Source organism: Bubalus bubalis, chromosome 21 (genome assembly GCF_019923935.1).
Source record: "Bubalus bubalis isolate 160015118507 breed Murrah chromosome 21, NDDB_SH_1, whole genome shotgun sequence".
Lineage (NCBI taxonomy): Eukaryota > Metazoa > Chordata > Mammalia > Artiodactyla > Bovidae > Bubalus > Bubalus bubalis.
Window position 1 is genome coordinate 35,903,577 of NC_059177.1, and position 16,745 is coordinate 35,920,321.

Sequence of the window (16,745 nt, forward strand, 5' to 3'; positions counted from 1 at the left end):
GAAATTAAGTTGAGAATTGCAGCTCTGCCTGAAGAATTGTTTAGTGACACGAAATACAACGTAGTTGCTCTTTCACAGAGTTATCTGGTGCAGTGGACTTTTGGAAATAAGCACTTGTTATGACAGAACCCTCTGTTAGCTCGTTAACGAAGTTGCAGCTTTTGATATGAAACTTTATGAAGTGAAGTTCAGTAGAGCGCAGATGAGTTTTCCAAAAGGCATGTATATTCCCCAGTGCCATTTTACTACCACCATTTAAAGGAATGAAGTATACCCAGTTATGTGGAGAGTTTTTGGAGAGCAGGACCGATGTTTCTGCTTTCATAGGCACAGCCTGGTGAAGATTTGGGCCTGTCCAGATGTAGCCAGTTGAGTGATAGGTGTGTACAACTCAAGAACTCAACTCCAGGTGGGCATTTTTATTTACTTGGTAGCATTTTAATTAGGAACAAGGAGAAAATTAGATTCAAATTTTAATGTATTCTAGGGAGAGCAAAAATGGGACTTACATTGAAAATGAAAAGGAACGTTTATTTTCATCCATTTTTGCTTGTGTGGTAAGGCAGTCTAGCAATAGAATGAGAACACTGCAGATATTTAGGATGGGAACCAGGCATTCAAGGCAAAATTTAAATATATTTTCATTAAAATCTAGTTTAATAGTTGATTTAGAATGAAGGCACCTAAGACTGCATTATATTAAGTTTCCTTTGCTTATACAAAATATCAGTAAAGAATTGTTCTTTGTGTGGAAAAACACTGATAATATAATGCTCACTTTTTAATTGAACTTTAGACAGTATTTTTATTTGGACTTAAGACAGTATTTTTATGACTCTTTTTTTTTTTTTTTGCCTAAGTCAGTTGTTGAAAATCTCTAGGCTCTTCAGGAATATCTTCTTCTTGCTCTGAATGTTCTTTTATTTTTCAGAACTGCCTGCTGGTTGGGAAAAGATTGAAGACCCTGTCTATGGTATCTACTATGTAGAGTAAGTGCCTATTAAGACACATTTTAGTTTGCATTCTTCTGTAATTATGTACATTTATGCTGAATAGAATTTGCCATTGTGATAAGGTAAAAACAAGTAGTGAATAAGAAAATATTCAGCAAATCTGATGATGATATATAATAAAATCCCTGAGGGCAACATGTCTTCTGTTTACTACGGTATTGCCAGAGCCAAACATAGTCCTGGTCTATGGCAGGTACTTAATAATAGGTATTATTTGAATGAATGCGAAAAGCAACTACTCAATAGACCATATGAGTATGAGTTGTTTATCTTCAGGAAGAGCATCAGTTTTGCCTATTGTTTTGCCCTGCTCAGGTCTGAGATTCTCAGTGATTATTTATTCATTTAAACTTTCTAAATTCTCCAGTACCAGAAGGTAGCCGTTTCCTTCTCCAGGGGATCTTTCCAACCCAGGGATCGAATCCAGGTCTCCCGCATTGCAGGTGGATTCTTTAGCAGCTGGAGCCTCCAGGGAAACTGTTAAAAAATAAAGCCTGGCTTGAAAACAGCATTTTGAGTTCTAAATAATCACAGAGTAGGAATATTTCTAAACTTCTTATGAAATATGATTTTGATGAGGTAAAAAATATGTGTAGGCCTGTATATATATGTGTTGATGTAATATGTGTATATATACATATATCGTAATCGTTGTTTAGTTTCTCAGTTGTGTCTGACTCTTTTGTGTCCGCATGGACTGTAACCTGCCAAGCTCCTCTGTCCATGGGATTTCCCAGGCAAGAATAGTGGTGTGGGTTGCCATGTCCTTCTCCAGGGGATCTTTCTGACCCAGGGATCAAGCCCAGGCCTCCAACATTGGCAGATGAATTCTTTACTGCTGAGCCAACAGGGAAGCCTGCATATATATACACTGAATAAGAATGGCAAAAAAAAAAAAGTGCTTTGGATTCATATATATATTTGTAATGTATGTGTGTGTATTTTTATGTTTCCTTGCCCTTATTCATTTTGGAGCCATCTGAAGTATCTGGGTCTTTGTCACTTTGAACACATCACATTTGCTTAGGTTAGCTGCATTTGGGTGGAATCTTTTTGCCTAGGGCTTATACTTTGAATCCTGACTCCATGCCTATTGATCAAAATAGTTGACAGATATTGGTATGGTCCTTCTTTTAACTTGATCTTTGGGGAGCAGGGTGCTTATGGTTCCATGAACTGTATTATAGAAAGTTACACACAGTTTCTGGCACTACATGTTACAGACAACACTACATCTCCACTTTGAGCTCCATTTTAAAATAATTCTGTAACTGACTTCTTGTTGAATTAAAGAAATGTCCTTTGTCACATGAGTCTTTGGACATTTGGGATAGTTGGTGTTTACAGTCCTGGGACTTGAGAGCTGACCATGCTGAGCTTGAAGCCTCCTTAGTGCTGACTAGCTCTGTTTTGTTAGGTCAGCTGTTACTTAACTGCTCAGAAACTTATTTTCCTTATCCACAAAATAACAATAAAAATAGGACCTTCATCTTGGCATTTACTGAAGATTTTTAAAATAAATCACATGTAAAACTGGTTGTACAATACTTGGTACAGATAAGCAGTCAATGTGTGGAAACCATTCATTTTTATTTTTATTGTATCTTCCTAACTGTGCTTTTTGACACAACATGCTCAACCACCTGCTTTGCTCAGGTCCAATCAAGGGAACTTGGCCTGATTGGCATTTTGCTTGTGGGACAAAATGTTTCCTAACTGAGTGCAATATGCCTTCTGTTCCAGCCACATCAACAGGAAGACACAATATGAGAACCCAGTTCTAGAAGCCAAACGGAAGAAGCAGCTGGAGCAGCAGCAACAACAGCAACAGCAACAGCAACAGCAGCCAGAAGGTTGGCTTTCCCTCTGTCTGTGGGCCAGAAGCTCCAGGCAAAGCCTGGGCACTGACACCCCCGTGTGGTCAGAAGAGGCCGCAAGGATCATGTCCTGTGTGGTGCTAGGAACTCAATGTCCTGGAAGCGTGGGGAGTGATGCAGAACCTCTGCTCGAGTCCACGCCCTGAACCCAGACAGCTAAAGCAGGGGGCCCAGTTTAAAAGCACCCAATCTCCACTCGGATTTAGAAAGGGGCTGTTGTTAGATTGGAGAACATTTCTGATGGTGACAGAACTCCCTTGTCCCCGGGAGCTTTTGCACAGCTGCTGCTGCTGCTGCTAAGTCACTTCAGTCGTGTCCAACTCTGTGCGACCCCATAGACGGCAGCCCACCAGGCCCCGCCATCCCTGGGATTCTCCAGGCAAGAACGCTGGAGTGGGTTGCCATTTCCTCCTCCAATGCATGAAAGTGAAAAGTGAAAGTGAAGTCGCTCTGTCGTGTCCGACTTCTAGCGCCCCCATAGACTACAGCCCACCAGGCTCCTCCGTCCATGGGATTTTCCAGGCGACAGTACTGGAGTGGGTTGCCATTTCCTCCTCCAATGCATGAAAGTGAAAAGTGAAAGTGAAGTCGCTCAGTCGTGTCCTGTATCTAAATCCAAACCACTGCTAGCACTTTAAGAAGATGTGCAGGGTATGGAACTAACTTTTAATTGTAGGCATGTAGGCATCAGAGATGGAGAAGGCAATGGCACCCCACTCCAGTACTCTTGCCTGGAAAATCCCATGGACGGAGGAGCCTGGTAGGCTGCAGTCCATGGGGTCGCTAGGAGTCGGACACGACTGAGCAACTTCACTTTCACTTTTCACTTTCATGCACTGGAGAAAGAAATGGCAAGCCACTCCAGTGTTCTTGCCTGGAGAATCCCAGGGAAAGGGGAGCCTGGTGGGCTGCCGTCTCTGGGGTCGCACAGAGTCGGACACGACTGGAACGACTTAGCAGCAGCAGCAGCAGGCTTCAGAGAAAGCTGGTAATTTTCGGGGCTCTTAAAAAATTAAAAGTTACTTCGTGCTCTTCACAAAAACATGAACAGTTCAGAAGTGGAGAACATTTACATCTCCCTGCTGGCTCCCATTCTATTCTCAGCAATAAGCAATGTGCAGAAATTTTCTGGGGATATACAAATATGCAGATTTTAACAAACACCAGGTCATAATTTATGTATATGAATACATTCTGCATTTACATACATATTAGTTTTCTGGCCTATTTTTCTCAGTTAAATATATTTCTTGCACCTTTTCAAGGATGCTTAATATAGATTTACCTTGGGATTTTTAATGACTGCATAATATTCCTTTTATGAATCTCTTTACTTCATTTAGCCATCTGTGTATTAGCAGATGCTTAGATTTTTCTTCATTTTTCATTGCAGTCTTTAAAAATATTAGGTTTACTGCTCCTTTTATATGAATATAAAATTCAGTACTTCTCTTATTATCGTATTGAACTTAATAAATGTAGACCATAGCATGGAAGTTGGCAAACTTTTTTGTAAATGACCAGATAATAAATACTTTAGGCTTTTCTATTCATACAGCATCTATTACAGCTACTCATCTCTGCCCTTATGGTATGAAATATGTTATAGACTGTAAACAAATGTATGTGGCTGAAACACTGAACCCTGAAATTTGAGTGTCATGTAATTTATGTGCCAACAAAATATTCTTCTTAATCATTTAGAAATGTGTGAAAACCGTTCTTGACTTGCAAGCTTGATAGAAATAGGCATGGGGGCCAATTTGGCCTGTAAGCCATAGTTTGCCAACCACGGCCATAGGCTGTATTTTAGAAAGTGTGTTTGTGTGTGTGTGTGTGTGTGTGTGTGTGCACACCTTCAGCTATTGAGAAGTTCTCCTTTCTACCTTAATCTCTCTTCTATTTAAAAATTTTAAAAAATATTTTTATGAATTTGGGAAATGAGAATGTACAATTGAAAAATGAGTGTAAAATTGACTATATGTACACAGTTGACTGTGTACATAAACTCACAAAGGTGAGTTTGAGATGAATCTTAAGATTCATTCGCAGTGAGTTGTTTCTTGGTCTTCAAAGTGAACGAGACTACACTTAGTTCGTAAACTTAGACTACTTAGGACTCGGGGGGTTTCGTAATGGGTCCCCCTCAGGTTTTAGAGATGATAGGGGACAGCACCTTACCAAACTCCTGAAACCTACCTTTCCTGCCCCAGCCAAGCAGACGTCAGCTGCCCAGCCAAGTCTCAGATGAACTATAGAAGTTTCTGCCTTATTGGGCCTGCTTTAGTTTACTGTATATCTTTTCTTATATTTTCTTACTTGATCTCACTTTGAACTCTGCAGCCAGAGAGAACTGGAGATTTTATTGGTTGTATTTTTATTGGTTTTAGTTCTGTCCTCAGAGGTCTTAGGAGAAAGAGACATAAACACACACACACACACACACACACACACACCCACACACACACAGAGGGAGGGACCTTAACATAGAGTGGTGTGCTAAGTGGTGTCCTACTCTGTGCAGCCATATGGACTGTAGCCCACCAGGCTCCTCTGTCCATGGGATTCTGCACACAAGAATGCTGGAGCAGGTTGCCAATGCCCTTCTCTAGGGGATCTTCCTGATCCAGGGATCGAACCCACATCTCTTATGTCTCCTGCATTGGCAGGAGGGTTCTTTACCACTAGCGCCACCTGGGAAGCCCTACATAGAATGGCATCAGATACCAATTTCTTTTCAAGTGAAGCTCTCTGCTTCTGGTTTTATTGGTTTGGGTAGTTTTATAATGAAGAAGGTGGTGAATCCTAAGTAAGGTGACCAGTGATTGGAAGGAAAACAGTAAACTATTTCTTGTTTTCATTGTAGAATGGACAGAAGATCATTCATCGCTTGTGCCTCCTGCTATTCCAAACCACCCCCCAGGTAATCCAGAGCCAGCCAGAGAAGCTCCAGTTCAGGGTAAAGTGTTTTTATAATTGCATCCTAGTTTGACTCAAAAGTTTAATTTTTTTAAAGAAACTTTAAAAAATGAAATCTGATAATTCCCAGATCTTCCCAAAGGATTGTTCCAAGATAGTTCTTTGTTGTGGGGCTGACCTGTATATATGGTAGGGGATGAGCAGTGTTCCCAGCCTCTACCCACTCAGTGCCAGGAGAAACCCTCCCCCAGTGTGACAAACAAAGCTGTCTCCAGATTTTGCCAAATGCTGCTGGGAGTGGGGGCGGGGGTAGGGTGCAAAATCATGTTGAGTTGTGAACCCTAAATTTAGAGAACACACACATTTAATACTGTGTTAAATAAGATACATTGAAAATTCAGCACTGCATGTTTTAAGATTCTAGTCAATGTATTTGCTTTTGACTAAGATTTTCTTGTAAATGTAAAATGGTTTGATATTACTGTGTTTTACACTCTAACCTCTGTTCTTGTTGCAGTTTGGGCATTTATGCATGTATTCCAACGTTTCATTGGTTCTCACTTATTTACATTCACAAATAGTATGCATCCCTACTGAGATTCATTACAGAAAATTGGAAGCTCAGAATCTTGCTACTTTCAGGCCTCATTACTTTTAAAGGATAGAAAAGATTTGGGGATTTTTTTTCTTTAGCTTTTTTCTTTTAGATAAAAAAATAGAATAAACATCATATTTAATAGTTTTGGGAAGTATGTTACAGAACCAATAAAAAGCTGTAAAATTTGTCTTTTCTTCTCTCTACATTTTTAAAGATATAAATGTGTTAGATATTAAAAGATAGGGAAGATACCCGTTTTCCCTAATTTTTATTCCTCCATTTTTTTTATAAGAAAAATTATTTCCCTTTTAGCTGATATTGAGATTAGTGTTAATATCAACTTGTATAAAATGGTTTGATACCATTTAATGGTGATAATGTTTTTAATACAGACAAAACATAGAAGATAATGATATATAAATTAATATCAACAGGATTGTGGGCTCCTCTGTATTTTTAAAGTATAAAATTCCTTCTTCAACTTCATGTTGTCTTCTTTCTTTCTCTCATGGTAAGTTAACTACACTAACTTTTCAGTTCCTTGAACCTCTTGTTAATTCCTTGAATCCTTGAAACTGTGGACCACATTAGGGTCTTTGCATATGCTGTTCTCTGTTTGCAGCTGTCTTTTCCTCCCACTCTTTGCTTTGCCAACTTCTGCTCATCTAAGGTTTTTGTTGGATTCTGTCCTATTCACTCTTCCCATGTCAAACTTCTCATTTATAGAATTTAACAGTTGGTAATTAGTGTTCATTTGAGTTCAGTTATTTAGCAAGTTTCTTCTTCAGACTTTAAATCCCATGGAGGTATGAGACTGTGTTTTGTTTTGTTTTGTTTTGTTTTTCCACTGTAGGATATCCTGAACTAGATTTCATCCTCTCTGCTAAATTTATTATTGTGTGAAATAACGTATGTACATCCGTGATAAACAGCCTGGCTTCCTTAAAGGATTGTCTTAGAGATTAAATAAATTAGAGCTTTAAAGTTTCAGATTCTGAGTGTCAAATGCTTTGTGCACCAACTGAGTTAAGAGTCCAGACAGTATTGATCTGTATGAGGAACTTTATTTCAGATTCTTCTCTTTCTTTTCCCCCCTCCCCTTTCTTCTTTAATCTTCTTGGGTCCCCTAGTGGTTGGGGTTTGGGTGAGGCTCACTGAACTCCCTGTGGGAAATAGTCTATTCTTAAAACTTTCTACTCTATAGTCTCTGTATTGATTGTTGTCTTTCAAGCATAATCGTAATCTTCAAAAGTATAACCAATACCATAGAAGCCAGTTTAAATCCATACTCTCTGACTCCAAGCTACAGTTGTAAGAAACATTAAGTTGGGCTTTATCACCATAGGTTACAACTCTGAGTTCCCTATGTACCTGTTAAGCATCCTGGTCTGTGTTCCTGACAGTACTCTCAGGAAGAAGCTGTGTAGCTAATAGGGTTAGATTTGTTTGGTATTAATTTTGCTGAGTTCATTGCTCAACTGAACTTTCCTCTGATCAAGAGAATATCCTTCTCAAACTCAGAAAATGTCAGATTTGCTCTTGGGAAATCTCTCCAGCTTCCAGCTTTATGCTCAGAGATTTTGCAGCTACCCCTTCACCCTACGCATTTCACCGCCACCATCAACAAAATAATAACCTACACTGATAACCTCTTTTTATGCATCAGGCACCTCCTTGAGCACTTCAGCTCTGTTATCTGTCACCGTTCCTTCTTACAACTATCATGTAAATAGTGAGGATAGTACTCCCATTATCTCCACTTATACATCTGACACTCAGGCAGAGAGAGGTTTAATAATTCACACACAGCTGGGAAGTAGTAGAGCACAGATTTGAACCCTGGGTGTCATTAGGAACAGTTTAACTTCTGACTTAAACCTTTTTGGTGTGTGTGTGTGTGTTTTCTTTATTTTGTGGGATACCTCATCATCTTAATGTATGCCATTCAGTTTGGATGCTATTAGGTACATGTTACCTTTTAAATTCAAGTTAATTACAGTTTTAAAAAATAAAAAAGTTAGTTTCTTGTTTCCACTGGCCACATTTCAAGGGGTCAGGAGAGCCTCGTTTTTGACTAGCGGCTGCTGTATTGGATAGTGTAGATACCGAGCATTTCCTGTGTCACAGGAAGTACTCTGGGGTAACACTGTTCTATGGTATTCAAACACTAGTTCCAAGAATAGTGCCAACTTGGCAGAGAAGCAAGCAGCTACAGGTTGTTTATGAGTAGATGTTTTTGGGCCGAGACCCAGAAGTTCCAGATTCAGTGAATCCAGGGCAGGCCCTAGAAATGAATACATAAAAAAAGGCTACCCAGGTGATCCTTCCACATCACCAGATCTTACAACTGGTGACTAGTCAGCAGATTAGCCTGTCTTAGAAAATTACGTGTGCCACAAGGCTGCAGCAGAGAGCTCCTCATTCCACTGCTTGTATATAGAAAAGCACTTCTCCAAAGCTACAGTAACTGATGCCCTACCTGTACATAAAACATAATAAAATGTGCATAAATGTGGAACCCTCTGATCTTCCCTCCCTAGTTAAATGTTGAAACAGAAAGTCAGTGTGTAATTTCAAAGTCCTCTTCATGTCTCTTTTAAGCTGAAAGCATTCTCAACTCAAAATATGCTAATGGCTTTTTAAAACATTCATTTCTATAAACTGCCAGACACATTTTTACATTTTCTAACTTTGCTATAATCAGGGTGAAAAACTTACACACCCAGCCACCTCTTGCAGCCTTCTCAAAGACACGTTAAATTTCATTTCTTTGTGCTCTTATTCTTTCGTTCATTCAACACACATTTTTGGAGCACACACAATGAAACAGGCCATGTTTTATTTACACTCTGGACATGCAGTCAGGAATCCTTGTTGGTTCTAGTGTTGTATGTATGAGCATGTGCTGTGCCTCTCCTGCAGTGGGGTATGGGGGAGAGGGACATAAAACTCCCAATCAGTGAGTATCCCATGTAGGATGGTGATAAATGCTGAGATCACGGGGGAGCCTGGTGGGCTGCCATCTATGGGGTCGCACAGAGTCGGACACGACTGACGCAACTTAGCAGCAGCAGCAGCAGCAGCAGAAGAGGGATTGTGAATGCTGGAGGAGATATTGCAGTATTTAATAAGGGGACAGAGAGTGTCTCACTGAAAAGTTGATGGTTATTGATGTCTTTGCCTAAGTGAAATATGTGTTTGCCTTAAAGCTTTCCCTAGTAGCCTCTGCTTCAATAATAGCTGCTATTCGCATATCCCATAAAGGGAAATTCAGGGGTTATCTGAATGGTTCTCAATTTTCCATCTAGTAATTGCCATGGCAACTCTTTCAGTACAATCCCTGACTGCGCTTGACATCCCTTCCCTGGTGCTTTGGCAGATGACTTCACATGGTGAATCCAGCTCGGTCTTGCCTTTCTTTAGCCATGGTGACAAGACTATAGTTTGTTGTGCTTCCAGCCAGCCTTGGGACTACAGTAGAGGGGAGGAGGTTAGTGAGCAGACCTGTGACTCCAGGCAATTTAAAAAAGCCTTCTTAAGAGCCAGAGACTTTTGAAATGTGCAATTAAAAATTGTATGTGTTCCCAGAGACCTTTTTAAAAAGACCTTTCAGATGTAGATAACCAAAAATAACTTTCCTTCCTGCGTGCCAGCCTCCTAGTGCAGGGGTATATGGAGACATGGAGATTTTTTTCTCCTTTTTTTGGATAGCGTTTTTGGTAGAAAAGTAATAGGGCATATGGGGAAGCTGTGTCAAGGGCAGGAGATAGGAAGTATAATAGGAGAGCTGAAAGAGTCTGAGCCTAGAATGATGTTCACTACTTTGGAATAATCAGGAAAATTCAATTGAGCTTCTCAATTACAGAGAAAGGCCCAAACTCAAAATAAAACATTGGATTTGTGCGTAAAATGTTATTTGTGAATGTTATCAAGAGAATTCACTAAATGTTTGGAAACTATTTAGCTGTATATGTGTTAATTTATTTTTAATGAGACAACTGATTTTGGACATACCTAGGCTATTTCACAAATTGTTAAATGATGCAAATGGACAGGAAAAATCAGTGGAATTTAGAATTCAATTCAAAATAGTGACTCCTTTTAATTTTTAAAATAGCGATTCTCTATTTATTTACTTTTGGTTGTGCTGGATCTTCATTGAAGTGCATGGGCTTTCTCGCGTTGCATCGAGTGGGGGCCTGCTCTCTAGTTGCGATTTGTGGGCTCCTCATTGTGGTGGTGTCTCTTGTCCTGGAGCACGGGCTCTAGGTTGTTCAGGCTTCAGTGATTGTGTTGCATGGTCTCAGCCGTTGTGGTGCACAGGCTTAGTTGTGCTGGGGCGTGTACAATCTTCCCAGACACCCAGGCATGCGGGATGAACCCATGCCCCTGCACTGGAACGTGAAGTCTTAGAGAGTGTGTATTAGTCACTCAGTTGTTTCTGACTCTTTGTGACCCCATGGACTGTAGTCCACCAGGCTCCTCCATCCATGGGATTCCCCATGACAAGAATACTGGAGTGGGTTGTCATTTCCTTCTCCAGGGGATCTTCCCGACCCAGGGATTGAACCCGGGTCTCCTGCATTGCAGGCAGACTCTTTACCGACTGAGCCACAGGGAAGACCTCCTAACCACTGGACAAACAGGGAAGTCCCATGAGTCTCCGTTTTTTATTTATATGAGTTATTCTTTGTGACCATACTATGTCTCCTGGTATCATCTGTTTATTTTCAGAATGAGTTTTCTCTTTGAAAAGTTTCTGTGTAATTGATTCTACAAGTGGGAGCCAAACTCAAGACAACATACTGGAAGCATAGTAGAAAATATCATCTGTAACAAAACAAAAGACACAAAGCAAAGACCCACTCCATTTTTTCTGAGGGGCCTCATAGCAGCTCAGTTGCTGTCAAACTACATGAAACAAGACCAAGGATCTGTGTCAGACAGTGGACACCAATGTCATCCTTCTGCTACATTTTCTTTGGATCTCCGTGCTGACACACAGTGAACCCTAGCCCCCTCCTTACACTGAAGGGTCTGGGAATTCCCTTATAACTGAAATCAAGAAGGGCTTTATTGAAACACCTCTGTGCCCCCATGCCCCAACACAGGAGTTTGGAGAGATATCTCTAACTTGTATCATTTCTTATTTACTTCATCTTTTCACTCATGGTGACCTTCCTTCCACATCTTGTTTTGATGCAGGCAAACCCTTTTTTACACGAAACCCTTCAGAGTTGAAAGGCAAATTCATTCACACGAAGCTGCGGAAAAGCAGTCGTGGCTTTGGCTTCACAGTTGTTGGAGGGGATGAACCTGACGAGTTTCTGCAAATCAAGAGCTTGGTCCTAGATGGTCCTGCCGCCCTGGATGGCAAGATGGAAACAGGTATGAGACACCACATGGTCCTGTGTGGTCAGGACCAGACAACACCGTGGTTTCTTGAGCTTGTCATTGTCCTTTAAAAACTTGGCGAATGAGCAAGCTTACTGTACTACGTAAATGTGTTCCCTGGTATAGATGAAAACCTTTGAAGCTGCTTTAACATTTTCCCTTTTGGGGAACTGTTAGGGTGCTGACGAGTATAGAAAAGGAGTAATTTACTAAAAATGCAGATCCATTTGAATGAATGAATTCTCAACTTGGTATTCTGCAGTGATTTTTTTTTTTTTTTTTTACAAAAAAGCTCAAATGTTCTTTCAATGATCATTATATTCCCATTAGCAGGGAAGCCAGTAAATGCTACAAGAATGCCTTATTAGCATAAACAAAGTAATAGCAGCTGTCTTTTTGTGCCTTGCAGTATCACCCCCTAATCCAATTTCAGTTCAACTTCTTATTGGTAGGATTTTATAGTATAAAATTGATAGACTTTCCTGGGCAGTTTTTTTAATCCCCAACTCTTTTGCAGGAGACGTAATTGTGAGCGTGAATGACACCTGTGTTTTGGGACACACGCATGCACAAGTTGTGAAAATCTTCCAGTCCATTCCCATTGGTGCCAGCGTGGACCTTGAACTCTGCCGAGGTTATCCATTGCCTTTTGACCCAGATGACCCCAACACAAGTTTAGTGACTTCGGTGGCCATTTCGGATAAAGAACCAATTATTGTGAATGGGCAAGAGACCTATGACTCGCCAGCTAGTCACAGTAGTAAAACAGGCAAAGTCAGCAGTTTGAAGGATGCCAGGCCAAGCAGCCCTGCGGATGTGGCTTCAAATGGTTCCCATGGTTACCCCAATGACACTGTCTCTTTGGCTTCCTCCATAGCCACTCAGCCAGAACTCATAACTGTTCATATAGTGAAAGGGCCAATGGGTTTTGGTTTTACTATCGCGGACAGTCCTGGGGGTGGCGGCCAAAGAGTGAAACAGATTGTTGACAGTCCAAGGTGCCGAGGCCTGAAAGAAGGGGATCTTATAGTGGAAGTTAATAAGAAGAATGTGCAGGCCCTAACTCACAACCAAGTCGTGGACATGCTCATCGAATGTCCAAAGGGAAGTGAGGTCACATTATTGGTGCAACGAGGAGGTATGTAGATTTATTTTGTTTCATTTTTTTAAAACCTTACATCCATTGTTATATATACTGGTTATCAGGTGGCTCTTTGGGGCTTTCTAAATGTCTACTCCTTTAAGATCATTTTTATTTAAATACTGGGAAATGCATTCAGAATGCCTTCTGATTTCTCCAAATGCTAGCCTCTTTAGACTAAAGGTTATGTTTTACATTATGTGTTTATACAAAGGGCATGCGCATGGGGTAATACTGTTGCTGAGAGTGGGATCCAGCTGCTCGAGACTCAAAAGCCAATAAAAATGCAAGGCTGGTGGAAAGGAAAACTTGCTTTGTTTTGGAGGCGGGCAACCTGAGGGAGGATGGACTCATGTCCAGAGGCCGAGTCCCACCCAGCCCTCCCCCACTGACATTCAGTGGGCCAGAACTTTTATAGCAGAAGGAGGAGGTGTATAGGCAGAGAGAAGAGGCTGCATGTGGAAACAGCACCGTCGTCTTACAATTGGTCATGCAGTGGTCTGATCAGTGTCATCTTGATTGTTTCAAAGGCAGTTAGTTTTCAGTTCCAGGGTCAGTTTATTCCCGTTTCTTTGAGGCCGGTTCTCAGAATTGTGGCAGCTTATGTCATGGCTACATTCTGATCATCAGGTAGTTAGCTTATTCCACCTGATGGGGGTTTCAGTGTTTATAAAACAGCTCAAAGGATATGGCTCCAAATGCTATTTGTAGCCATTGAGGAAGACCTCAAGGTCCCTGACTTTGCTTAGTGACTAAACTAATATTTTTTGGTTCTGTTTGATTGTTTTCATTTGCTTCTGCATTTTCTCACTTCTCCAATTAAACTTAATCTTTGACTAAAGTTTTTCTATGGACAAAAGACAGGCGGAAGACCTGGAGGGAAAGAACCATAGTATCCTGCTCTGTTTCAATTTCCTTTAAACGTAAATCAAACTGTGCCTTATAAAACCCATTAAGATTTGAAAACCTTTATCCTGTAAGTCTCCTGAACCTGGTCTGCACAGCGTGCATGTGAAATGTAGCTCTTGTCCACTCTTCCAGCCTCATCTCACACTCCTCTCCCTTCCTCAGTGTGCTTGGCCACCTGGCTTCTCTGTGATGCCTTCAGTTCTCTAAGCCCTTCTGTCTCAGGGCCTTTGCACTTTCTGTTTCCATTGCTTGGAAAACTTTTCCCCAACTCTTCACTTGGCTGGCTCAGTCTCACTCAAGTCTCCTCCTGAGAGAGGGATTCTCTGATTATTTCTCTAACGTAGCCCCCAGCAATCCTGTGTAATCCCTGTTGCATCACTCCATTTCTTGTTAGCTTTTATCATAGTCATTATTATTGCAAGCCATTGTTTTGTACATTTTCTTATTTTTCTTTGTTGCTCTCCCTTTTTCATTAGAATCTAATATCCTTAAAGCCAGGGCCCATGTCTGCATGCTGACAGTTGTCCCTGGCATTTAACGTAGTACCCAACTCCTGCTAGGTGTTCATGCCTGAACAGATAATGAATGAAGGGACATGTGATTATTATTTCCCTTGGTGGGAGCAACAGTTGCATGAATCATATTAAAAACATCTCAGCATACCCACATTTTGATGAAGTGGTTAAGAATCTCAGAGAAGTGAGGTATTCTAAATAAATCTTGAGACAGTTGGCTTTCTTCTTTTTCCCCTGTCAGCACCCCCATCCCCCCACCCCTGTCCCACCAGAACTTCTAGGACCTCACACTGAGAAGTATTTCCTGGGTCAGTGTTTGTGGCTAATCTTGACTGATTACCCCCCACAATGGGCAGGAGATTGATAGTTCCCCTGACTCTTGCCAACATGATGTGTTTATACACAGAGTATTCTGACCCTCGGAGAAAAGATCAGGACCAGACTTCTACTTTCTCTCTGTTTCACTGAGATGGAAAAGCTTGTGTATGTTGCAACAGCGATGATCTTGGGCTCTCATGAAACTATGTGTTCTGTGATCAAAATGATTGGGGTTGTTGGAAGGGAATCCAGAATTCAGAACTGTCTTTGTGAATCACAGTGCTCAGTTCACCATTCTTAAACAGATATAAAAGCCATTTGCACATTTTTTCAAAGAGTTATTTCTACCAATAATATTTTGAAGTGTCTTCTTGTACCCAGATCACTTGATTTCACAGATGTGTTTTTATCAGTGACCAAGATGTTACAGGAAGTGACTTGAGGTTAAGGATGAGGAGGAGGGGGAGAGGGTGGAGGATGGTAGTACCTGGCACTCACAAGGAGGAGAGCAGTTTACAAAGTGCTTTTCAAACCTACATGTGCCTCTCAGGCCATGTTTACCATGTCCCTGAAAAGGTAGGCAGGTACCAACCAAGAGCAGGATTGAGAAGTTCACCCGGATTCTTGGGTTTCCAGTCCAGTATTCTGCTTTACTTAACTCTGAATACCACTGATTTTTGCATATTTGCTGGTTTTAGTGGCCAGCAAGTTGGAAACTTGTAAATAGTTTTTGGTACATCAGGGCATCTGATTCATCCACTGCTCATTTGACATTACAAATCACACTGTTCTCCTTCTTCATTTATTTGCCCCTCCATTTCTTTTGTCATTTTGTTCAGTTTTTCTTTTCCATTCAATTTAATTTCGAAGGGACCAAAAACAAAGTATCATTGTAATCTACTAAACCACGATGGTTAATGGAACCATTTTGTAATGAATCTGCCCAAGCTAGCAAACAACTCATTATAAAAACATATCCCTAGCTGATTCACTTTGTTGTACAACAGAAACTAATACAACATTGTAAAGCAATTATACTCCAATAATAAAATTAAAAAGTTTTTTTAAAGAGTGTACAGGGAAGCATGTTAAAGAATCTTAACCACAGCAAAATACAATGGAAATGATCAGACTATTCATCAATAAAGTATGGGTTAAAAATAAAATACCCTTGATTTCAAATATGTTTATTTTCTCTCTTAATTCCTCAGACCGTCTTTCGGTTAATGCCATTACATTATAACATTAAATTAACAAGAGAAGCTCCAGAATACATTACCACATTAGTCAAGATCTGCATAGTTTATTCCAGAACCTGAGTAATTTAAAATCACTGTAACATCAGCAGTATTTAAAATATGCTATATGCTTTGCGTTTGATTTATGTATCGGATAGAACGTTTGTACATCTTCCCGTGGCAAGCCAGCACCAGCTACTATTAATCTTTCTAGAAAGCATATAAATATATTTGTTTCTGCCATATATCAGTTATTTGAATCAGGGCTGGCATTTTAATCATTCTTCTTGTATGATGGGAGTGTAAATGAGAAGGTTTGATGATCAATAAGGATAGCAGCTAGGTTAAATGAGAAAGCAAATGGCCACTTCACTGATTCTTTCTAATGAATCTCATTTGTGTCTTAACTCCTGGTAAGCAGATTGATAAACTCATTAAGTCCACACTTTGCTTGATTCTCAGGATTTTATATCTCAAGGATGGTACTTTCTGTGCTTTAAAGAAGTAGTCTTTCTACTTTGGGGCAAAACTTAGCTACATTTGCATTTTGGTTTTCACTCTTAGTCTCCTAAACTCATTTTTTATTTTTGTTCTGGTTGAGATCAGGTGTGTTTTGTTTTTCTTTCCATCTCCCTCCTGCCAACCTGAAAATAAGCAGAGGTTGAAATATTATTTGTAAATTTCTGGAGACAGTTTTCGGGGTCAGGCTTGGGCTTGCTGGGGGTGTCCATCTGTAGCCTTGTCAGTTGGGATCGTTAATGATTTGTTTATAGGTGTCTTCTCCATAAACAAGTCCGTGTCTGTGGCTAGCAGTCAAGTTCTA

General features: G+C 40.4%; 1 protein-coding gene across 16 annotated transcripts in view; it reads left to right on the top strand.

Moving 5' to 3' along the window:
• Positions 1-16,745, top strand: part of MAGI1 (membrane associated guanylate kinase, WW and PDZ domain containing 1) — a 642,924-nt gene that overhangs the window by 550,898 nt on the left and 75,281 nt on the right. For all 16 annotated transcript variants that reach the window (XM_006077265.4, XM_025272540.3, XM_006077266.4 and 13 more), the window contains 5 exons: positions 932-989; positions 2,757-2,866; positions 5,757-5,849; positions 11,613-11,795; positions 12,319-12,939. In XM_006077265.4, the coding sequence (XP_006077327.1) occupies positions 932-989; positions 2,757-2,866; positions 5,757-5,849; positions 11,613-11,795; positions 12,319-12,939 (1,065 nt within the window). The remainder of the gene's footprint in view (positions 1-931; positions 990-2,756; positions 2,867-5,756; positions 5,850-11,612; positions 11,796-12,318; positions 12,940-16,745) is intronic.